Raw genomic sequence first — 23,104 nt, 5'->3', positions numbered from 1 at the left:
TGACTGTGGAGACCATCTGTCCATACGTGTGTGTGTGTGTGTGTGTGTGTGCAGGACGTTGTTTTCCCACAGTGGACAAAAAGTAAGAACACACACAGGAAGTGAAGTCTACTGGGAATTTAGACCCAGAGGAATCTCATCTGCTGTTCATCAGCCGTCATTCACTCCTGTACACACACACACACACACACACACACACACACACACACACACACACACACACAGTCTAAACAGTGTGTTTTAAAATAACAGTGTGTTTCCAGCCTGACTGTAGCGTCGGTGCAGAATCATCACATCTGCACTGATTTACAGATTTCACTTTCATCTAAATCAAAGAGTTGTGGGACCATCAGGACACATTCTTTCTCAGGAGGGGGAGGGGGTGAGGACTGACACACACACACACAGAGTCTTGACTCCTGGTTCATATGAAGAGGACCGGTCCATTGTAGACCAGGTCCAGGATGAACCACAGACCACATCATGTGACTCACACCAACGGCCCCAGAGCCAGGAGTGGAGATAACCTGCTGATGTTTGACGACTTTGGAGACAACAACTGTTGTCCTGGACGATGTCTCAGGTCAGGCTCTGCTTTGTTAATCTGACCAGATTTAAATCTATGACAAGCTTATTGAATGTTTAACTCATCATCATATTTACTCCACATTTAAACGTGATGTTGTGTTGAATGATTGTGCCACTTGAAGCATCACCTACAGAGTATGAAGCCTTTAAAGCTGTGTGTTGTAATGTAACAGAGTACAAATACTTAGTTACTACAAATACTTAGTTAACCCATACAGAGTACCTTTACTCTGTATGACTTTAAAGTACTTTTATTATCACTAAGTATGACTGTAAAGAATTTTTACTCTGTAAGTATGGTTTTAAAGTACTTTTATTATCACTAAGTATGACTTCAAAGTACTTTTATTATCACGAAATATGACTGTAAAGGGCTTTTACTCTGTAAGTACTTTTGCTATCACTAAATATGACTTTAAAGAACTTTTATTATCACTAAGTGTGACTTTAAAGTACTTTTATTATCACTAGGTATGACTGTAAAGTACTTTTACTCTGCAAGTATGATTTTAAAATACTTTTATTATCACTAAGTATGACTGTAAAGGACTTTTATTATCACTAAATATGACTGTAAAGTGCTTTTACCCTGTAAGTATGATTTTAAAGTACTTTTATTATCACTAAGTGTGACTTTAAAGTACGTTTACCCTGTAAGTATGATTTTAAAGTTCTTTTATTATCACTAAGTGTGACTTTAAAGTACTTTTACCCTGTAAGTATGATTTTAAAGTACTTTTATTATCACTAAGTGTGACTTTAAAGTACCTTTATTATCACTAAGTGTGACTTTAAAGTACTTTTACTCTGCAAGTATGACTTTAAAGTACTTTTATTATCTAAGTGTGACTTTAAAGTACTTTTACTCTGTAAGTATGATTATAAGTATTTTTACTACCACTAAATATGCCTTTACTGTACTGTTATCCACAGCCTGTGGCCTGTGTTAGTTTCTCAGAGAGCAGGTCACATCACATTCAGAGGATAAACCTTCATTTGTGTCGTCTTCATCAGTCACAGCAGCTCAGAGTGTCAGCTCCTGGCTCACATCAGTGACAATGTGTGTCTCTGGTGTGTCTCTGACATGTCTCTTGTGTGTCTCTGGTGTGTTTCTAACATGTCTCTTGTGTGTCTCTTGTGTGTCTCTTGTGTGTCTCTGACATGTCTCTTGTGTGTCTCTTGTGTATCTCTGACATGTCTCTTGTGTGTCTCTGGTGTGTTTCTAACATGTCTCTTGTGTGTCTCTGACATGTCTCTTGTGTGTCTCTGGTGTGTTTCTAACATGTCTCTTGTGTAACTCTTGTGTGTCTCTGACATGTCTCTTGTGTGTCTCTGGTGTGTTTCTAACATGTCTCTTGTGTTGTCTCTTGTGTGTTTTCTTACATGTCTCTTGTGTGTCTGGTGTTGTCTCTGACATGTCTTTTGTGTGTCTCTTGTGTTGTCTCTTGTGTGTCTCTGACATGTCTCTTGTGTGTCTCTTGTGTGTCTCTGACATGTCTCTTGTGTGTCTCTGACATGTCTCTGGTGTGTTTCTAACATGTCTCTTGTGTGTCTGGTGTTGTCTCTGACATGTCTCTTGTGTGTTTTCTAACATGTCTCTTGTGTGTTTTCTAACATGTCTCTTGTGTGTTTTCTAACATGTCTCTTGTGTGTTTTCTAACATGTCTCTTGTGTGTTTTCTAACATGTCTCTTGTGTGTCTCTGACATGTCTCTTGTGTGTCTCTGACATGTCTTTTGTGTTGTCTCTTGTGTGTCTCTGGTGTGTTTCTAACATGTCTCTTGTGTGTCTCTTATGTGTCTCTGGTGTGTTTCTAACATGTCCCTTATGTGTCTCTTGTGTGTCTCTGGTGTGTTTCTAACATGTCTCTTGTGTTGTCTCTTGTGTGTCTCTGACATGTCTCTTGTGTGTCTCTGACATGTCCCTTGTGTGTCTCTGACATGTCTCTTGTGTGTTTCTAACATCTCTTGTGTGTTTCTAACATGTCACTTGTGTGTCTCTGACATGTCTCTTGTGTGTTTCTAACATGTCTCTTGTGTGTCTCTGACATGTCTCTTGTGTGTCGTGTGTCTCTTGTGTGTCTCTGACATGTCTCTTGTGTGTCTCTGACATGTCTCTTGTGTGTCTCTGACATGTCTTGTGTGTCAGTCACAGCAGCTCAGAGCGTCAGCTCCTGGCTCGCATCAGTGCGGTCAAGCGTCGCCAGGCTCTCCGTGGCCCCGCCTACATGTTTTCCACGCCCCCCGTCAGCCTGACAGAGGTGGAGCAGCGTTTCCTGGAGGCGGCCGAGTACGGAAACATCCCAGAGGTGAGACGCATGCTACTGCACGTGTCCAACCTCAACGTCAACGCCGTGGACTACATGGGCCAGAATGCACTGCAGCTGGCCGTGGCCAATGAGCATCTGGAGGTGACTGAGCTGCTGCTGGGGAGGGCGGACCTGGCCAGGGTGGGCGACGCCCTCCTCTTAGCCATCAGTAAGATGTTTGCATCATCACTGTCAAACATATACGGCCCCTGGACCAGAAGTGGGCCACCAGACGGTCCAATCAGGGCCGCAGGATGAATTTCAATGTGTGTGTGTGTGTGTGCGTGTGTGTGTGCGTGTGTGCGCTGCAGGTAAAGGTTACGTCCGGATCACAGAGGCTCTGCTGGGTCACCCTGCCTTCAGAGACGCTCATCGTCTCACAGCCAGTCCTGCTCAGGTGGACATACTGGACGACTTCTTCGCTTACGATGAGGACGGAACCAGGTGAGACTAATCACCAAGTATCACTTTAAAGTACTTTTACAATCACTAAGAATCACTTTAAAGTACTTTTACTATCATTAAGTATCACTTTAAAGTACTTTAGCTCTTTAAGAATAACTTTAAAGTGCTTTTACTATCACTAAGTACCACTTTAAATTACATTCACTGTTCAAGTATCACTTTAAAGTGCTTTTACTATCACTAAGTATCACTTTAAAGTACTTTTACTGTCACTAAGTATCACTTTAAAGTACATTTACTGTTTAAGTATCACTTTAAAGTACTTTTACTATCACTAAGTATCACTTTAAAGTGCTTTTACTATCACTAAGTATCACTTTAAAGTACTTTTACGATCACTAATTATCACTTTAAAGTACTTTAACTCTTTAAGAATCACTTTAAAGTTATTTTACTATCACTAAGTATCACTTTAAAGTACTTTTACTATCACTAAGTATCACTTTAAAGTACTTTAACTCTTTAAGAATCACTTTAAAGTACTTTTACTGTCACTAAGTATCACTTTAAAGTACTTTAACTCTTTAAGAATCACTTAACCGTACTTTTACTATCACTAAGAATCACTTTACCGTACTTTTACTATCACTATCACTTTAAAGTACCTTGACTTTTTATGTATCACTTTAAAGTACATTTAGTATCAAGTATCACTTTAAAGTACCTTTACTTCTTTAATTTTGACTTAAAAGTACTTTTGCAAATCTGACTTTAAAGCACCTTTACTCTGTAAGTATGGTTTTAAAGTACTTTTACTATGACAAAGTATGACTGTTAAGTACGGTGATCCACAGCCTGTGGCCTGTGTTAGTTTGTCAGAGGTCAGGTTAGAGGTCAGAGGTCAGGTCAGAGGTCAGGTCAGAGGTCAGAGAGGGCACATGTCAGAGACATTTAAAAGACATGAAATTAAATCAAATAAATTAGGATTATTGTTATTATTATAATAACCCTGACCCAGTGAGCGGACTGAAGACATTTTCCTCTCCACAGATTCTCTCATGACGTGACTCCAGTGATCCTGGCAGCTCACTGTCAGGAGTACGAGATCCTTCACACTCTGCTGAGTAAAGGCGCTCGCATCGATCCTCCTCACGACTACTTCTGCAGCTGTGACTCCTGTAACTACCAGCAGCAGTTTGACTCCTTCAGCCACTCGCGCTCCAGGATCAACGCCTACAGAGGCCTGGCCAGTCCTGCGTACCTGTCCCTCTTCAACGAGGACCCTGTCCTGGCCGCACTGGAGCTCAGCAGTGAACTGGCCATGCTGGCCGACATCGAGAAAGAGTTCAAGGTACGAATAAACGTCTGAGGACATCCCGTCATCACAGACACAGAGCATTCATCATGTCCCCGACAACCAGTAAACAAGCTTTTATGAGCCTTCAGAGAGGAAGCAGAGAGACGCGAGGGTCACAATCCTCCACACGTTTCACTGTGAGAGCTGCACTTAAACACACAATAAATGTCACTCTGTCCCTGAGAGGACGGAAGGACGTCCACAAACATGTCCCACAGCTGGACTCAGATCTTCATCACTGTCATTGCTCTTTTAAACAAAGGAAACTGCTTTATGAGTCACATGATCATTATTTCATAGAGGCAGGAAATCAAACGTGTCCCTGGTGTGTGTCCCTCATGTGTCCCCCTGGTGTGTGTCCTTGCAGAACGACTACTGTCTCCTGTCCAGTCAGTGTAAGGACTACGTGGTGGGTCTTCTGGATCTGTGTCGCAGCACAGAGGAGGTGGAGGCCATTCTGAGCGGAGAACCTGACTCTGAGGACCGCTATGAACTGCCCAGCAGGGCGGCGCTCACGCGACTCAAACTGGCCATCAAATACGAGCTGAAAAAGGTCAGTGAATGTCAATGTGTGTGTGTGTGCGTGCGTGCGTGCGTGCGTGTGACTCACCAGACAGAAACCAGAGACGTTGAGGCAGAGACGTGGTCAGGGACAAAAGGCTGAGGTGATGTCCAGGGTTCAGGCAGAGACAGGGACAGACAGAGACAGGAAGTGCAGTTTTACTGTTTACACATTACACATACTTACTGACTTTGTTTCTGTGTTTTATTGTTGTTGTTTTTTTAATACTGCTTTTAGTTTAATTTTTCATATGTAGTCATGAACTTTAAATTTGCTATAGAAATATATTTGGATATAGCTCATAAAGTTTTGTCAGAAAATGACAAATGTGTCTAAATGTCTCTAAATATGTCTAAATGTGTCTAAACGTCTCTAAATGTGTCAAAACATGTCCAAATGTCTCTAAATTTGTCTAAACATGTCCAAATGTCCCTAAATGTCTAAACATGTCTCTAAATGTGTCTAAACATGTCCAAATGTCTCTAAATGTGTCTAAATGTGTCCAAATGTCTCTAAATGTCTAAACATGTCTCTAAATGTGTCTAAACATGTCCAAATGTCTCTAAACGTGTCCAAATGTCTCTAAATGTCTAAACATGTCTCTAAATGTTCCAAACATGTCCAAATGTCTCTAAATTTGTCTAAACGTGTCCAAATGTCTCTAAATGTCTAAACATGTCTCTAAATGTTCCAAACATGTCCAAATGTCTCTAAATATGTCTGAACGTGTCTCTAAACATGTCCAAATGTCTCTAAATGTGTCTAAACGTGTCTAAATGTCTCCAAATGTATCGAAATGTCTCATCTTAATGTATCGAAACATCTCTAAATGTGTCTGAACATGTCTCTAAACGTGTATAATCGTCTAAATGTGTCTAATCGTCTCTTAATGTCTCTAAACGTGTCTAATTGTCTCTAAATATGTCTAAACATGTCTCTAAATGTGTCTAAACATGTCCAAATGTCTCTAAATGTCTAAACATGTCTCTAAATATGTCTGAATGTGTCTCTAAACATGTCCAAATGGATCTTAATGTGTCTGAACGTGTCTAAATGTCTCTAATCATCTCTAAACGTGTCTAAATGTCTCTGAATGTCTCTAAACGTGTATAATCGTCTAAATGTGTCTAAATGTCTCTAATCGTCTCTTAATGTCTCTAAACGTGTCTAAATGTCTCTAAACATGTCTAATTGTCTCTAAATATGTCTAAACATGTCTCTAAATGTGTCTAAACATGTCCAAATGTCTCTAAATGTCTAAACATGTCTCTAAATGGGTCCAAATGTCTCTAAATGTCCAAATGTCTCTAAATATGTCTGAACGTGTCTCTAAATGTCTCTGATCATCTCTAAACGTGTCTAAATGTCTCTAAACGTGTCTAAATGTCTAAACATCTCTAACTGTCTCTAAATGTGTCTGAACGTGTCTCTAAACGTGTCTAATCGTCTAAATGTGTCCAGATGGCTCTAATCGTCTCTTAATGTCTCTAAATGTCTCTAAACATGTCTCTAAACGTGTCTAAATGTCTCTAAACATCCTCAGTTTGTGGCTCATCCTAACTGCCAGCAGCAGCTGCTCAGTATCTGGTACGAGAATCTTCCCGGCCTCAGACAACAGACCACAGCCGTCAAACTGCTGGTGGTCCTGGCTGTAGCTGTAGGACTTCCTGGTCTGGCCATAGCTTACTGGATCGCTCCGTGTGGCAGAGTAAGATCGCTCACAGTCAAAGTCTGATGGTTTTAAATGGCTTCCCGTTTCCCTGCAGCTGTTTCCTCTTCCTGTCACTCAGGTGGGGAAGGTGATGCGCAGCCCCTTCATGAAGTTTGTGGCTCACGCCTCGTCCTTCACCATCTTCCTGGGTCTCCTCATCCTCAACGCTGCCGACCGCTTCGCCGGAACCACGCTGTTGGCAAACATGACTCACCATCAACAGCCGGGCTCCAGGTACAAGAGTGAGCCACTGCTGCTGCACCGCTCCACGACCACACCCTTCACCTGGATGGAGATCCTCATCATCTCATGGGTCATTGGTGAGGAACTGAGGATGATGATGATGAAGATATTGATTTGTGATGATGGTGATGATGATGGTGCTGCTGCAGGTATGATCTGGGCTGAGGTGAAGGAGATCTGGAGTCAGGGACCTGGAGAGTACCTGGTGGAGCCGTGGAACTTCTTGGACTTTGGGATGTTGGCGATCTTCCTGGCCTCCTTCTGCTGCCGCTTCTCGGCCCTGAGACACGCCGTGTTGGCGCAGACTTACGTCCACTCACACTACACCACACTGGTCAACGTGACGCTGCCGTCTGACATTCACTACTTCACACTGGGTGAGCATCGTCCCGACACACGTTTATGTCTCAAGAAGCAGCTGAAACCAACCGACTGACCTGTGTCTGTAGCACGGATCTACTGGCTGCCCTCTGACCCTCAGCTGGTGTCAGAAGGTCTCTACGCCGTGGCGGTGGTGCTGAGCTTCTCTCGGATCGCTTACATCCTCCCGGCCAACGAGAGCTTCGGTCCGCTGCAGATCTCTTTAGGGAGGACGGTCAAAGACATCTTTAAGTTCATGGTCATTTTCATCCTGGTCTTCCTGGCGTTCATGATCGGCATGTTCAACCTGTACTCGTATTATCTGGGAGCCAAGCAGAATGACGCCTTCACCACGTGAGACCTTCTCTCATCATCAAAATAATCACTATGAAAACACCTGCATCATTTAAATCAAGCTCTCAGATGCTGACTCACAGAACACAAGCTTGTGTCGCTCTGTGGAGTCAATTCGAATTTTTGTCTGACTTTTCTGATTCAGTAAAACTATACAGACAAATTCAGACGAGTAGCTCTAAAGGTGCATTATGTAATAAATCTAAAATCCTCCTAATATGTCACAGAGACTCAGGAATAATGTTCATATAACAAACTCACCAACAGTAAAGACAAAATATTTGCATTAAAAAAAACATTTTGCAGACTGCAAATCATGATTTGCCAATCAACCAATCATTGCAGTCAGTAGAGTCTCAGCTGCCGAGCGACCACGGGTTGCCAGCTACGTCAGAAAACGAAACCTTAAAGACCTCGGTATTTTGAATTTGAATGTAGTCACTGTTTTTGGCCACATTCCTACATATGGCACCTTTAAAGATTGGCCTTGGGTTGCCTCTGAATTGTATTTTGTGAACCCCTTTAAAAGGTTTTGTCTGAACTTGTCCCTTGTCTGTCTCGTCGTCCCCGTCCATGTCCCCGTCCAGTCTGGAGGAGAGTTTTAAGACCTTGTTCTGGGCGATCTTCGGCCTCTCAGAGGTCCGCTCTGTCGTCATCAACAACGGACACAAGTTCATCGAGAACATCGGTTACGTCCTGTACGGCGTCTACAATGTTACCATGGTGATCGTGCTGCTCAACATGCTCATCGCCATGATCAACAGCTCCTTCCAGGAGATTGAGGTGATATAGTTGTTTTAAATCACAAATAAATGTGTTTGTGTTTGTGTGTGAAGTCAGAGACACAGAGACTAAAGCAAGGTTTAAAGGTGCAGTCTGTAAGAATGACTGAGTGTCTGTCAGGTGTCCGTCTCACCTGTTTCTGCCTCTTCAGGACGACGCTGATGTGGAATGGAAGTTTGCTCGAGCCAAACTGTGGTTCTCCTACTTTGAGGAGGGGAGGACGCTGCCCGTGCCCTTTAACCTGGTGCCCAGTCCTAAGTCTACACTGGGACTGGTGACGTTTGTCAAGACTCTCCTGCTGCAGCATGTGAGAGGACACGGTGAGGACAAGACAGGGACACAGCAACACCAGGTAACACACCACTACACCTGTGGCTTTTCTTCTAATCTGAATACATGACAGGTAGAGCCATAGCGTCCTCCTGTGGTTGGTCTGCAGCCTCAATCTCACAATGAAATCACAAAGATTCACCTGTGTTTCTTTAGCTTGGAGAGAGAAATCATTCAGGATATGGTTCTTCGAGCAGCCCAAGCAGGTACCAGGTGTGTATCTGAAGATCACCGTTACACATTTGTCTAAATGTGCTGCTAAAACAGTGTTGAACGAGACGTTTCCTGTGCTTGCAGAAGATCATGAAGCGACTGATCAAACGTTACATCATCAAAGCACAGACAGACAGAGAGAGCGATGAAATCACTGAAGGTAAAAACAAAAGCAGGACTCTGGAGGTTGTTCTCTGTCGTTCCTGGATGTAAAGTGTTTTTCTGTGTCTGCAGGAGAACTGAAGGAGATCAAGCAGGACATCTCCAGCCTGCGCTACGAGCTGCTGGAGGAGAAATCACAGCACCAGGAGACACTGGACGGACTTCTGAGGAGACTGGGAGAGATCAGCACATCCTCATAAAACACCACTGAAATTTATATGTGTGTTTATTTAAAATGGAACTTACCGATTACTGTATTATAGTCGTATGAGCTTTATATATTTATAATGCACAATATTAAAAATGAAAGAAGTCAATTGTCATTCAGTATTTCTGTTTAAATCACACAAACTATGAAAATAGTCTTGTCTTTTATTCACAGAGCATGGCAGTGATGTTCAAACTGCTCATAGACACTTCATGTTAGAGCATTCATGTGATTAATTACACGTATAAGTTATCAATACATGGAGCCTACACACACAGGAGCTGATTAACATGGACACGGTTATATGCTGCTTAATAACACATGACATGGTTCAGATAATCACGTGATAATCACGTCATAATCACAGTGTGTGTGACGTACTAACTGTTCGATCACAGTAAGAGGATAAATATATATTACGTCTATGATCAGCAGCACAGAGCTAACGTTAGATCCTAACATCTATGTTTGATGCTCACTCTGGTGATGACGTCGTCAGGTGAAGCTGATGTAGTTTTCAGGTACGAGGCCGGTTTTACCGCTGTACGTGGCCTGAAGCCAGCCGGGCTCCACTGATGGGTAGACTATACACACACAGACACACATAAACAGAATCAGTAAAGCTGAACTTGAGGAAGTGAGTGATGTGAATGGTTCTCTTACCATTTGTGAGCAGCGCCCCCTGTGGAAAACTCAGCTCGTGACTATGCTCTGCCTCACATGAGTAAAGAGCCTTTGCCTCCCTGAAAAGAGACATAACCTCATGTGTTAAAATTAAATTTAAATGTCAGGACACTAACACGTCTTAAACAAAGACACAAACGTACCGTCCTGAGGAGCAAATGTCTAAAGCTGAGGAGAAGACTGAACTCTCCCGCTGCGCTCGACTCACTGATAATCTGTAAGACACGAGGTCAATATGAAGTTTGTCCACTCTCAGTATGTGAAACAGAACTCTGGACGACTGACAGACTCACACTGATCCAGGTCTCTGGTATCCGTTGCTTGTTGCGGCTGTGGTCGAGTGTTTGGCCGTCACATCAGAGCCACATCGTACGTGCGAAGGTTTCCGCGTGTGCGCGGCGTTGTGAGGATCCAGCGACATCAGACTCTGCACCGATCCATGACAACTTCTGTAACCTGCTAGAAAATCAACGGTAAATCAGAGCAGAGCATCATCGGGGACGTGAACGTGAACGATTGAGAGACAACGAACCCTCAGAGATGTGAAGGGAGGTGAGCGAGGAGCACATGGAAATCTGGTAGGGAAACAATGAAGAGGAGGAGGACGAGGAGGAGGAGGCGCTCCTGTAAGTCCTGCGCTGACGAGGCGGTGAGGTAGAGTCTGTGGCTCTGGTGACTGTGACTGAGGAAGACAGAGGATCCACTGAATGAACGCTCTTCAAAGAGGAGACAGACGACGCTCTCTGAGGAGACTGATTCTTCCTGAGGGAGGAGGCGTGCTCCACTGATGCATGCTGGGTACAGGCGGTGGACGTGGAGGCTCTGGACGGAGATCTCGACTCTTGAACCGACGACAAGGAGACAGTGGAGTTTTCTTTCCGTAAAGAGGACACGGAGGAGGACACGGAGGAGGACACGGAGGAGGACGTCTGCTGGGCTGGTGTGAGCTGCGAGGACGTCCAGGAAGAGGAAGGATTGAGATGAGGGGAGGCAGGAATGTCTGCTCGCTGTTTCTGATCCTTCTCCTTCACAGAGGGGAAGGAGGGGGAGCAGCAGGAGGAGGAGGAGGAGGCTGCAGCAGGAGGAGACGCAGGAGCTGTGGAGGGCGAGCTGGGCTCAGCAGCAGGAGACGACAATCCGTTCTTCTCTGAGGAGTGAGAGGACAGAGACTCTTGGCTGCCCATGGGAGTGGTGCTCGGGCTGCTGCTGAACGTGTCGCCTGCAGAGACAAACGTGGACTTTTATCACACAATAAACATCCGGCATCCTGTGGTGACTGTGACATCTGTGCACGCACAAACACGTCAACATGGAGCAAAAGAACCACACCTCCTGTCCTGTGTATTTCATACAGGTCGTGCATAGTAAAAGAAAGATATTTGTATGTCTGGGACAGATAATGAGACACAGACTCACTGTCGTTGTCAGCCAGGCACAGAGCAGGAGGATAAAGACGAGCCTTTCTCTTCCCCGATGACAAACAGATGGCCTTGCTCCTGCGAGGAGTCGCCCGTGAAGTGGGAACCTGAGGTAACGGCACCGACGTGTCTGGGGCTTCACTGAAGATCTGATGTCAACACACAGTAGAAGTTATGTGTGTGTGTTTGTTCGTGTGTGTGTGTTTAAGGTGATAGTTCTGAATTTTGGACACAAGACCTATTTTCCAACTCAGCCGGTGTGATGGAGACGTCTGGAGACGTTTTCAAGAAATTTCATTCAGTTCTTCTCGTTGCCGAGTTCGCTGGTGCTATGGCTAGCGCAAGTCAATAGTATGTGCTAGCATGGCATTAGAAACACTCATACCGACTCCACAGTGCACCCGAGGCAAATCAATTGTAACGGCAGACTATCGATGTACATATCTGTGTTGATAGAATGTTTGAAATAAAACCAACCTTGCAATTTGAAGGATTTATGTCTCATCAGCAGCAGCAGCGCGTCATACTTCTGGCAGCGGCGGACTGGTTTTGTTTCAAATATTATTCTATCAACACAGATATGTACATCGATAGTCTGCCGTTACAATTGATTTGCCTTGGGTGCACTGTGGAGTCGGTATGAGTGTTTCTAATGCCATGCTAGCACATACCATTGACTTGCGCTAGCCATAGCACCAGCAAACTCGGCAACTAGAAGAACTGAATGAAATTTCTTGAAAACGTCTCCAGACGTCTCCATCACAGCGGCTGAGTTGGAAAATAGGGCTTATGTCCGAAAATTCCGAACTATCCCTTTAAGGTGGACCGTCGTACCTTGTCGTGGTTTTCAATAATAATTTCCACCACGATGTTCTGGAACTTGATGTTCATCATGGCGGCCACCGTCTCCTCCTGTGACCTCATCAGTGTGGGACCAAAGATCATGCCGAGGTTGGACACGGTCATCAGGTTCTGGTCACTGTGAGAAGAAACTCTGTGGACACACAATCAGGACATATGCAGCCAAAGCAAATGGTGATGTAAAATCAACAGTTTGTAAAGGAGCAGAAGTGGAAGAACGTTTGGATGAAGCTCTTCTTTGTGTGCGTACATACTTGAGGAGGTGGTTGGTGAGGACGTCCAACATGGCTCTGTTTTTCTCCGGGAGCTTGTGAACAAGAGCATGAACGGCTCTCACTCTGTGCTTGTGGTCGTCGTATCCTGTGAAACAAAGAGCCGTTTATGACTGTGTGGTGAGTGAGCGTTAGCTTCTGTGTGATGTAACCTCCCAGGTGCTGAGCATCATCACTTGATTGTGCCTGTGATCCACTTCTTACTCGCAGCCTTGATGAAGTCTTTGTGAAGTCTGTAGGTCAGCACTGGTTCTGCCAAACACCTGCGATCACATGACAAACCATGAGTTCATCATTCATGAACAGCTTTGGTTCAGTTGTGTGTATGTGTGTGTGTGTTTACCTGAAATAATTCTTCAGTCCACTGGTGATGGTCTTGTTGTCCCAGGCGTCTGCGTCCAGCTGGACATCAGCAGGAGCTGTGGACGCTGCAGGACGAGGACAGTAGAGGCAGTGATGTGGTTTGATTTATTCAAAGGTTTGTTTGTGTTAACTGTGTCAAACTCATCAAACTTCTCACCAAACACACTCGTCATCAGCCGCTGCACTTTGGAGTTGACTCCTCCGGTCCTGTAAAGTCCCAGCGTGGTGAGGCCTACAATAAACACATAAACTTCATAAACTTCATAAAGTCTGTCAATGAACAGTGACGATGAAGAGAAAGAAGAAATACCTCTGTTCTCCACCAGCTCAATGCACTTCTTTACAAAGGTGAAACCAGCGTCGTTAAGAAATGCTGAAGAAGAAGAAAAGAAGAAGAAAGAAGAAGAAAAACACAGACTTTAGAGGCTGACTGAAGCTAATCCGCCTTTAATAAAAGAATACAAAACTACTTTGACTTACTCTCCTCCTTTTTGCTGAGTAAAGAAGGAAGTGTATAAATCTGCAGAAAGAAAGAAGAACGAGATTCTGACTGAGTTAAAGCTGCACTGTGCGTTAGTATGTTATTATTCTGCTTCTGCCATGCAATACTATCAGACCTGACTGTGGGAGCATTTGTCTGTGTATTCAGTGTTTGTCAAAATACTGAGGCTAGCTTTACACGACAACGATCTGAACACAAACCGCAAAAGTGCCGTTGCGTTCCCACTTTTTATTTTGCGTTTAGACGAGCGTAAATCAGGTGTAAATCTGCACGCACACGGTGACGCATAAGTGTGTGAAATTTTATGTAGTATGCATGCCAGATGGCTAGGTGGCACTGTGAACACCAGGAGCGTTGAAACTTCCTTCTACTTCTCTCTAGTAGCGTGAAGTAGCAGCTAAGGCACATTATAATGGCAACTATGATCCCACATGTTTGTTGTTGTTTGTCTGTACTGCACATGGATCTGACGTCAACGCGTACGGTAGGATAGCCAGCGTGAGCAGCTCAGAGCTCACTTTAGTGTTTTCAACCCTTTAGACGGGAACAGCACGGTGGATCGTTTTTAAGATTTCCACTCTGGAGGGTGGCTTCCTTTTTTTTCAGTTTTTAAGCCCCAAAAACACTGTCGCTAAGGCACATCTGATAAATTATTTTGTCGGTTTCACTTGGGAGTGTTGTCGTGTAGCCTGAATCACATTGTTTGCTGTGTTCAGTCTGCAGTCGTCTCTCATGTACGTCATGATATGATTTTGTCTCTATTTTCTCTCCCGATGATACAAACTTATTATTCATTATTTCTGTGTATTGTGTTGTAATTGTGTGTATTGTGAGTGCATTCATACAGGTTCTTTTCCATCCATTGCCTCCATCCACAGTCGCCTGTTTGCCTCAGACTGAGCTTGTAGAGTGATGACACCGTGTCTGCAGAGATAAGAGAGATTGGTTAAGTTCCATCTTTGACCACAGCGTCTCTCCTCTCTCTCCTCTCCTCCTCTGTCCTCTCTCCTTCTCTCCCTCTCACCTCTCCACCACCTCGATGTCGAAGCAGAAGCGCTTGTCGATGGAGTCCGTCTTTCTCCTGACACACGAGCGCAGCCTGAACATCTCAGGAGCTCCGTTTAAAACGCCGTTCTGTGAGTTAAACACAGTTATAGTTATCTGGTTATAGCTCCGTTCACCGCGCCGTTGTGTGAGTTAAACACAGTTATAGTTATCTGGTTATAGCTCCGTTCACCATGCCATTCTGTGAGTTAAACACAGTTATAGTTATCTGGTTATAGTTATCTGGTTATAGCTCCGTTCACCACGCCGTTCTGTGAGTTAAACACAGTTATAGTTATCTGGCTATAGCTCCATTCACCACGCCGTTCTGAGTTAAACACAGTTATAGTTATCTGGTTATAGCTCCGTTCACCACGCCGTTCTGTGAGTTAAACACAGTTATAGTTATCTGGTTATAGCTCCGTTCACCACGCCGTTCTGTGAGTCAAACACAGTTATAGTTATCTGGTTATAGTTATCTGGTTATAGCTCCGTTCACCATGCCGTTCTGTGAGTTAAACACAATTATAGTTATCTGGTTATAGCTCTGTTCACCATGCCGTTCTGTGAGTTAAACACAATTATAGTTATCTGGTTATAGTTATCTGGTTATAGCTGCATTCACCACGCCGTTCTGTGAGTCAAACACAGTTAAAGTTATCTGTTTAAAGCTACGTTCACCACGCCGTTCTGTGAGTCAAACACAGTTATCTGGTTATAAACGTAACATCATGCTGTCACTGTGAGGCTCACCTGTCTGCTGGCCTGTCTGACTTCAGTGTTGCTCATGGTGAACATCTTGGAGCTTTTTTCATACGTACAGTAGTATCGTGTCCACACGCTGCCCAGTGGACCTGTGAGAAGAATAATAATAATAACATATACACATAAATGCAGGTGCCACGTGGGTTTGTAAAGAAGACAAAGTGACATCTGTGAGCTTACGTTTCTCCTGTATATACAGATATCCCTCCATGGTGAAGCAGCTTGGGGCTTTGAAGTCTTCTTCTGCCGATCGAATCCTCTTCATCAGCCGCTCAACCTCCGCTCGTGTACTTTCAAAGTTGTTGCGAGCCTGAACGACAAACAAGTGCATCATAAATCTGCGTCATCGTGCACATCCTTACACAGAGCACAACAACATCACAAACAAAGCAAAGACAAACTAACAAAGTTCATGTTCCACAGACAAAGAACAAACTCAAGGACGTCCAGTTCATCTTCTTGACCAGCATCAGGTGTGTGAAATATGAAGAAGGGAGACGAGTTGATGGAGGACACAGTAAAAACACCAGGCCCATATTTGGTGTTGAGGTTTGAAGTAAACACACACACACTTACATTCTGCAGGTTGAACTGAAGCTGCTGCTTGTATGGTTCAAACTCCGTGGCCAGCTCGTAGCCCTCATGGTAGAAGGTAAACAAACCCTGCAGGAAAGCCAGGAGCTGAAGAGCAGAGGAGGAAATGACAGAAAAAGTCTAATGATTGTCACTCATCTGCTCCATCAATCAGAAAAAACAAACAAACACAACACAGACTTTCCCTCTCCATCAGGAGGAAGAGGACGTGCAGCTACAGCAACAGGAAGAGGAGTTCACTGATGTGTATCATTCAAACAGTTTTATCACTGACAGTCTTTCCATGAGCTCGTCAGGAGGGAATAGACTGGTCCTGAACATCTAATCTGTGGAATTACAAATGACATCAGATTCCCAGCACTCACCGGCTCCACAAATTCAAACTTCTTCCTCTCCTGCACTTCCTGGATCTTGAAGACATACTGCAGTGATGCGTCGTAGAACACCTGTCTGTCTTTGCTCATCTGTGAGTCCGCCTGAAACAGAACCGTCACACACTTCCTCTCTGTCACACATGTGGGAGAAGGAGGCCGGCGTGTTTTTGATCTGCGGTGAAAACGGAGAGTTTACCTCGTGCAGCTGTGACTCCTTCTTCTTGGACGAGAGGCTGAGGTGTTTCTCCAGGATGGAGTAATATCGTTCTGTCTCCTTGTCAAACTGCTTCTTCCCCTCCTGAAGAAGACACACGAGCAACCAATCACATCACATGTGTCTGAAAACTGCAAATAAACCTCTGTAAATCCACTCTTCTGTATGTGGATGTTAAATGTTTATTCTGTGACGACAGAAGCAGGACAGCTCGAGTAAAGCAGCACAACGAGACGGCTGCAAACACCAGGTTTGAAGTGGAAAAAAAAATGTTATTCACTGTGTTCACCATGTGTTTGGTCTTAGAGGAATTCACTGAAACCCAGAACAGTGAGATGATCACAGACTTCAACCACATGGTGGTACTAGAGGGAACATCATGACTCATCACAATCAGTGGAAACCACCGCTTTTTTGGCACCAAATTTGATGCCAATCCTTTGGACAGATGTCAGGATGATTTAGTTTGAGCCGCGGTGACGGTCAGACCAAAAGATCTACAGAGACATCACAGCATCATCCTGAGACAGATCTTCACTGACAAAAGAACCAACAAAACTTCCAAAACTCTCCATTAATAATCTGAACGCACAGATGCTGCCAAAATATCTGTGACCACGTCTCACTCCCCAAACAGCTGCAGCTGCCGCTCGCACACAGCTGACACATTCTGACACATTCTCCAGGCTGACACACACAGTGAAACAGGATGTGATTTCACTTTCACGATGACTTCAAGATGCGTCCACTTCTACTTTTTAAACCCCGTCCACCACATGACACAATCTCTGCCTCTATTTGCGTCTGAAAAGAGAAGAAAGAAGGAAGGAGGACACACTTGAAGATTGAAGACAGCTGCAGAAACCAGACACCAGACTCACTCTGTGTTTACGCTGCTGTCTCCATCTCTAATGTGTCCTCTGTCTTGTCTCCCAGCGTCCGTTCCCATGACCTTTGATACTGACACTGAGCACTGACCCAGAGGTGGACGGAGACATCAGCGTCTGATCACATGACTCCCCACATTCTGAGCTTCTTTAGTGTTCATAAGATACTAAGATCGTTGTTTTAATAAGAATAATACTTCATCGTTAGTAATACACAGATTTACCTTCACAGCTCCAATCTGTTCTTTACGAAACCTTTCGAGCGGCGAGATCAGGACGTCGTCCGCGTTCTGGATCTGGAAACATGAGAAATATGTAAACATATAAAGACATTAACATTAATAAATAATGTTAATAGATATTCAATATGCAACACTTGAGTTTAGTATTTGACTGTGTTTTACTTGTATTTCACTTGTGTTTTACTTGTATTTTACTCTCTTTTACTTGTATTTTACTGTTTTACTTGTGTTTTACTTCTATTTTACTGTTTATATACTAGTGCTTTACTGTTTTACTTCTACGTTACTGTTTTTTTACTTGTGCTTTACTGTGTTTTACTTGTGTTTTACTTGTATTTACTGTTTTTTACTTGTATTTTACTGTTTTACTTGTGCTTTACTGTGTTTTACTTGTATTTTACTGTTTTTTTAATTGTGCTTTATTGTGTTTTACTTCTATTTTACTGTGTTATACTTCTATTTTACTGCGTTTTACTTCTATTTTAAGTTTTTTCTTTACTTGTGCTTTACTGTGTTTTACTTCTATTTTACTTCCATTTTGCTATATTTTACTTCTATTTTACTTGTGTTTTACTGTGTTTTTTACTTCTATTTTACTGTATTTTACTTCTATTTTACTTGTGTTTTACTGTGTTTTTTAACTTCTATTTTACTGTGTTTTACTTCTATTTTACATGTGTTTTACTGTGTTTTTCTTTTACTTATTTTTTACAGTTTTTTTAACTTCTATTTTACTGTATTTTACTTCTATTTTACTTGTGTTTTATTGTGGTTTTCTTTAACTTGTGTTTTACTGTGTTTACTTGTGTGTGCTTCACTGTATTCAGTCTGACTGCAGAATTCCACCCTTACAACTCTCCCCTGCCTCATGACCTCACTTGTACTTGAGTTTCGTTGTGCACCAGTGACCAGAGAAAGGTCTGCTTTCTTTGTGCAATCTTAACAATAAAAAAGAGAAAACTGAGCGAAACTGAAAACTAAGAGAGCCAGGGGAGGGGGGCGGGGTTTTGGGGGGGCGGGGGTGCATTGTCTATAATCTCTATAATGGTATAAGGAAGGTATTTCAATATTTCAGAGGAACCCGTTTGCTGGAAGTGCCCTTAAACAAAATAATGATGGTATTATTAGACACAGAGAGAGAGAGAGAGAGAGAGAGAGAGAGAGAGAGAGAGAGAGAGAGAGAGAGAGAGAGAGAGAGAGAGAGAGAGAGAGAGAGAGAGAGAGAGAGAGAGGGCAGAGAACACAGGAGCCTTTTATGGACTTTCCCAGGCTCAGTCAGGACTGTGGACTGTGCTCAGTCTCACAGGGGAATTGGCAGAATAGGTTCCACATGGTTCCTCTGTAACCAGACCAGACCACGCACACACACACACGCACGCACACACACACATGCACGCACACACACGCACGCACGCACACACACACACACTGTGCACATACGTTACACAGTTATGTAAGTCAGGTTAGGCTACACACAAAGACTCCAGCCTCTACCACACAAAGGCCTCTGTTGATGGAGGCACTCTGGCTCTCTGGGTCTGAGTCTCTGGCTCTCTGAGTCTCTGTGTTTCTGAGTCTCTATGTTTCTGAGTTTCCGAGTCTCTGAGTCTCTAGGTCTGAGTCTCTGGCTGAGTCTCTGTGTTTCCGAGTCTCTGGCTCTCTGAGTCTCTGACTCTCTGAGTCTCTGTGTTTCCAAGTCTCTGAGTCTAGGTCTGAGTCTCTGGGTCTCTAGGTCTGAGTCTGAGTCTGAGTCTCTGGCTCTCTGGGTCTGAGTCGCTGTGTTTCTGAGTCTCTGGGTCTTTGAGTCTGAGTCGTTGTGTTTCTGAGTCTCTCTCTGGGTCTCTGGGTCTCTGGGTCTCTGAGTCTCTGGGTCTGAATCTCTGACTCTTTAAATCTCTGGGTCTTTGAGTCTGAGTCGTTGTGTTTCTGAGTCTCTATCTCTGGGTCTCTGGGTCTGAGTCTCTGACTCTTTGAGTCTCTGAGTCTGGGTCTCTGAGTCGCTGTGTTTCTGAGTCGCTGTGTTTCTGAGTCTCTAGGTCTGAGTCTGTCGCTGGGTCTCTGGGTCTCTGGGTTTGAGTCTCTGGCTCTCGGTCTCTGAGTATCTAGGTCTGAGTCTGTGTCTCTGGCTCTCTGGGTCTGAGTCGCTGTGTTTCTGAGTCTCTGGGTCTTTCAGTCTGAGTCTTTGTGTTTCTGAGTCTCTGTCTCTGGGTCTCTGAGTCTCTGGGTCTGAGTCTCTGGGTCTGAGTCTCTGTCTGAGTCTCTGGCTCTCTGGGTCTGAGTCGCTGTGTTTCTGAGTCTCTGGGTCTTTGAGTCTGAGTCTTTGTGTTTCTGAGTCTCTGTCTCTGGGTCTCTGGGTCTGAGTCTCTGGGTCTGAGTCTCTGAGTCTGGGTCTCTGACTCTTTGAGTCTCTGAGTCTGGGTCTCTGAGTCTCTGGGTCTGAGTCGCTGTGTTTCTGAGTCTCTGGCTCTGGGTCTCTGAGTCTGAGTCTCTGAGTCTGAGTCGCTGTGTTTCTGAGTCTCTGGGTCTCTAGGTCTGAGTCTCTGGATCTTGGATCTGAGTCTCTGAGTCTGAGTCTTAGTCTCTTAGTCTCTGGGTCTGAGTCTGAGTCTGAGTCTCTGTGTCTCTGAGTCAAAGACCTTCTTTCCCAAATCACTATGGACACACCAGTGTTTTCCTGAGAGCAAATGTGTGAATCAGTCTTGTGGGTAAATCAGATGAAGAGAACAGCATGAGGACGCTTGACTGATTCATCCTCTAACTTTGGAGCTTTCTCTTGTAGAGTGACGGACACACAGTGACTGAGTCTGAGCTGAATCAGCTGCAGCCCAGTGACGATCAAAGACAAAGACAGAGAATGTGTTTCCCGGCTTGTGGGCAGAGGAAACTCTTGATTTCAATTTTGTTTTTTGTTCTAATGTTGAACTCAAGAACATCAGAACATCATGTCTGGAGTCAGGACAATGTGTTTGATCTGTTTCTGAGTTCATGCAGAAACAAATCAAATGGACATCATGTTGGAGAAGAGAGTCAGAAACATGTGCAGAAACAGCACTACAACATCACATCACAGCACTACAACAGCACAGTCATCTCACCAGTCGTTTCCTCTCCTCCTCCATGGTGCTCAGGAGCTGTGAGAACTCCTTTAATGACTGAGCTGGAAAACAAACAAACATTCACAGTCAAATGTGCAAACATTGACCACAGGTGTTCCAGCAGTGACTCCTCCCACTTTTCTCTCACCTATATTGACTTCATCGTCGGTCTCAGCTTCACCGATACATTCAAACTGAAACTCCTGCAGAGACTGAGAGAAGCGCTGAACAGCAAGAGACAGACCTGACACAAACACACAGAGGATCTCAGTTTAATAAAGATCATTTCATCTTTGTGCAGGAGAAGCTCAGGTCATTAGTGTCCTCACTGGTCCAAGATAACGTCATTAGTCTTTCATGTCGTCCAGTGTCAAGATCTGATGTCAAAGTCTGATGTAAACAAAGTGCCACGCCCTGTGCTAAACTGCACACAGCCTCACGCTTGCTAACACCATGTATACACTGCCTTTACACCATGTTTACACTGTTTACACCGCATTTACACTGTGTTCACGCCACGTTTACACAGCGTTTACTCTGTGTTTACAGTGTTCACACCATGTTGACACTGCATTTACACTGTGTTTACACTGCGTTTACACCGTGTTTACACCGCGTTTACACCGTGTTTACACCGCGTTTACACCGCGTTTAAACTGTGTTTATGCCGCATTTACACTGTGTTTATGCCATATAATAAAACACAATAGTACTTACTCCAGAGTAATAAAACACAACAGTATTCACTCCAGAGTAATAAATAAAACACAACAGTACTTACTCCAGAGTAATAAAACACAGCAGTACTTACTCCAGAATAATAAATATAACACAACAGTACTTAGTCCAGAGTAATAAAACACAGCAGTACTTACTCCAGAATAATAAATATAACACAACAGTACTTAGTCCAGAGTAATAAAACACAACAGTACTTACTCCTGAGTAATAAAACACAACAGTTCTTACTCCTGAGTAATAAAACACAATAGTAATTATTCCTGAGTAATAAAACACAACAGTACTTACTCCTGTGTAAGAGTACTTACTCCAGAGTAATAAAACACAACAGTACTACCCTAGAGTAATAAAACACAACAGTAGGTACTTACTCCTGTGCAACATTACTTACTCCTGTGGAACATTATTTACTCCTGTGTAACAGAACTTACTCCAGAGTAATAAAACACAACAGTACTTACTTGTGTGTAATAAAACACAATATTACTTATTCCTGAGTAATAAAACACAACAGCACTTACTCCTGTGTAACAATACTTACTCCTGTGTAATAGTACTTACTTGTGTGTAATAAAACACAATAGTACTTGTTCCTGAGTAATAAAACACAACAGCACTTACTCCTGTGTAACAATACTTACTCCTGTGTAATAGTACTTACTCCAGAGTAATAAAACACAACAGTGCTTACTTGTGTGTAATAAAACACAACAGTACTTACTCCAGAGTAATAAAACACAACAGTACTTACTCCTGTGTAACAGTACTTAGTCCTGTGTAACAGTACTTACTCCAGAGTAATAAAACACATGAACAGTACTTACTGGTGAGCGCAGATATGAGCATGTTTCCATCTTTAATCAGGTCTTTAATAAACCTGTTGGTTCGCTCCAGCTCGATCTCATGACACTGAAGTCTGTCTCTGAACTCAGGACTGTCCAGGAAAGAGTCGCTGAACTCCAGCGTCGGCAGACCCATCGATCAATTAATACACGGTACACACGGTACACACACAGTACACACGGTACACGGTGACGAATAACGACGAATCTTCTCTCCTCGTTTCAAAAAGACAAGTTTCATGCAGCTCCTTCTTTTCTTTTCACGCCTTTCTCACTTTTGTCTCTCACGACTTCCGGACACTGGGACTCTGTCACACACACACACATACAGGGAGAGTTTTGGCTAGGCTACACACAGACACACACACACACACTCAGGGAGAGTTTTGGCTAGGCTACACACAGACACACACACATACAGGGAGAGTTTTGGCTAGGCTACACACAGACACGCACACATACAGGGAGAGTTTTGGCTAGGCTACACACACGAGCTCGCCTCCGCTTTTAGTACAAAAGTACAAATATAAAAAACATAAATAAAGTAAAGTACAAATATATAAAAACAAAAATACAGTAAAGTAGCTTCGAGTGAGTTGAAGAGATTTAGTCTAAATGTAAAA

The 23,104-nt window shown here is 43.6% G+C and overlaps 2 protein-coding genes across 3 annotated transcripts; one reads left to right on the top strand and one right to left on the bottom strand.

The window, feature by feature from the left end:
* Nucleotides 1–464: 464 nt before the first annotated feature.
* Nucleotides 465–9,575, top strand: LOC310944632 (short transient receptor potential channel 6-like; the record flags this gene model as incomplete). Its single annotated transcript, XM_083910437.1, has 14 exons — nucleotides 465–583; nucleotides 2,736–3,064; nucleotides 3,207–3,339; nucleotides 4,351–4,651; nucleotides 5,025–5,210; nucleotides 6,763–6,927; nucleotides 7,010–7,250; nucleotides 7,323–7,550; nucleotides 7,623–7,887; nucleotides 8,475–8,670; nucleotides 8,822–9,022; nucleotides 9,157–9,213; nucleotides 9,298–9,373; nucleotides 9,448–9,575. 14 exons carry the CDS (start codon nucleotides 465–467, stop codon nucleotides 9,573–9,575), a joined length of 2,625 nt encoding a protein of 874 aa, XP_083766563.1.
* Nucleotides 9,576–9,827: 252 nt separating this feature from the next.
* Nucleotides 9,828–22,711, bottom strand: LOC310944980 (rho GTPase-activating protein 42-like). 2 transcript variants are annotated; one of them, XM_083910853.1, is made up of 24 exons: nucleotides 22,464–22,711; nucleotides 21,047–21,142; nucleotides 20,899–20,960; nucleotides 17,786–17,857; nucleotides 16,657–16,758; nucleotides 16,452–16,562; nucleotides 16,069–16,173; nucleotides 15,673–15,802; nucleotides 15,481–15,581; nucleotides 14,708–14,817; nucleotides 14,529–14,607; nucleotides 13,662–13,701; nucleotides 13,492–13,554; nucleotides 13,339–13,413; nucleotides 13,162–13,246; nucleotides 13,023–13,081; nucleotides 12,801–12,906; nucleotides 12,520–12,679; nucleotides 11,684–11,834; nucleotides 10,800–11,486; nucleotides 10,561–10,726; nucleotides 10,411–10,482; nucleotides 10,247–10,326; nucleotides 9,828–10,167 (listed from the first exon to the last, which is right to left on the bottom strand). In XM_083910853.1, exons 1-24 carry the CDS (start codon nucleotides 22,615–22,617, stop codon nucleotides 10,079–10,081), a joined length of 2,955 nt encoding a protein of 984 aa, XP_083766979.1. In that variant the 5' UTR covers nucleotides 22,618–22,711; the 3' UTR covers nucleotides 9,828–10,078. The 2 variants fall into 2 exon arrangements, with proteins under 2 accessions (XP_083766979.1, XP_083766980.1); XM_083910854.1 differs by having other exon boundaries at nucleotides 10,561–10,723.
* Between the last annotated feature and the right edge of the window lie 393 nt (nucleotides 22,712–23,104).

This window comes from Microchirus variegatus (genome assembly GCF_963457635.1).
Source record: "Microchirus variegatus genome assembly, chromosome: 2".
In the NCBI taxonomy this organism is placed as follows: Eukaryota; Metazoa; Chordata; class Actinopteri; order Pleuronectiformes; family Soleidae; genus Microchirus; species Microchirus variegatus.
Note: the sequence above shows the minus strand (reverse complement) of the source record. Positions and strands in the feature narration are given on the sequence as shown.

Coding starts and splice junctions, on each gene's coding strand:
- LOC310944980 (XM_083910853.1), bottom strand. CDS start 22,617: ATGGGTCTGCCGACGCTGGAGTTCAGCGACTCTTTCCTGGACAGTCCT. Junction 16,759..17,785: donor AACAGATTGGAGCTGTGAAG/GTAAATCTGTGT, acceptor TGTCTTCTTCAG/GAGGGGAAGAAGCAGTTTGA. Junction 13,082..13,161: donor GGACTGAAGAATTATTTCAG/GTAAACACACAC, acceptor ATGTGATCGCAG/GTGTTTGGCAGAACCAGTGC.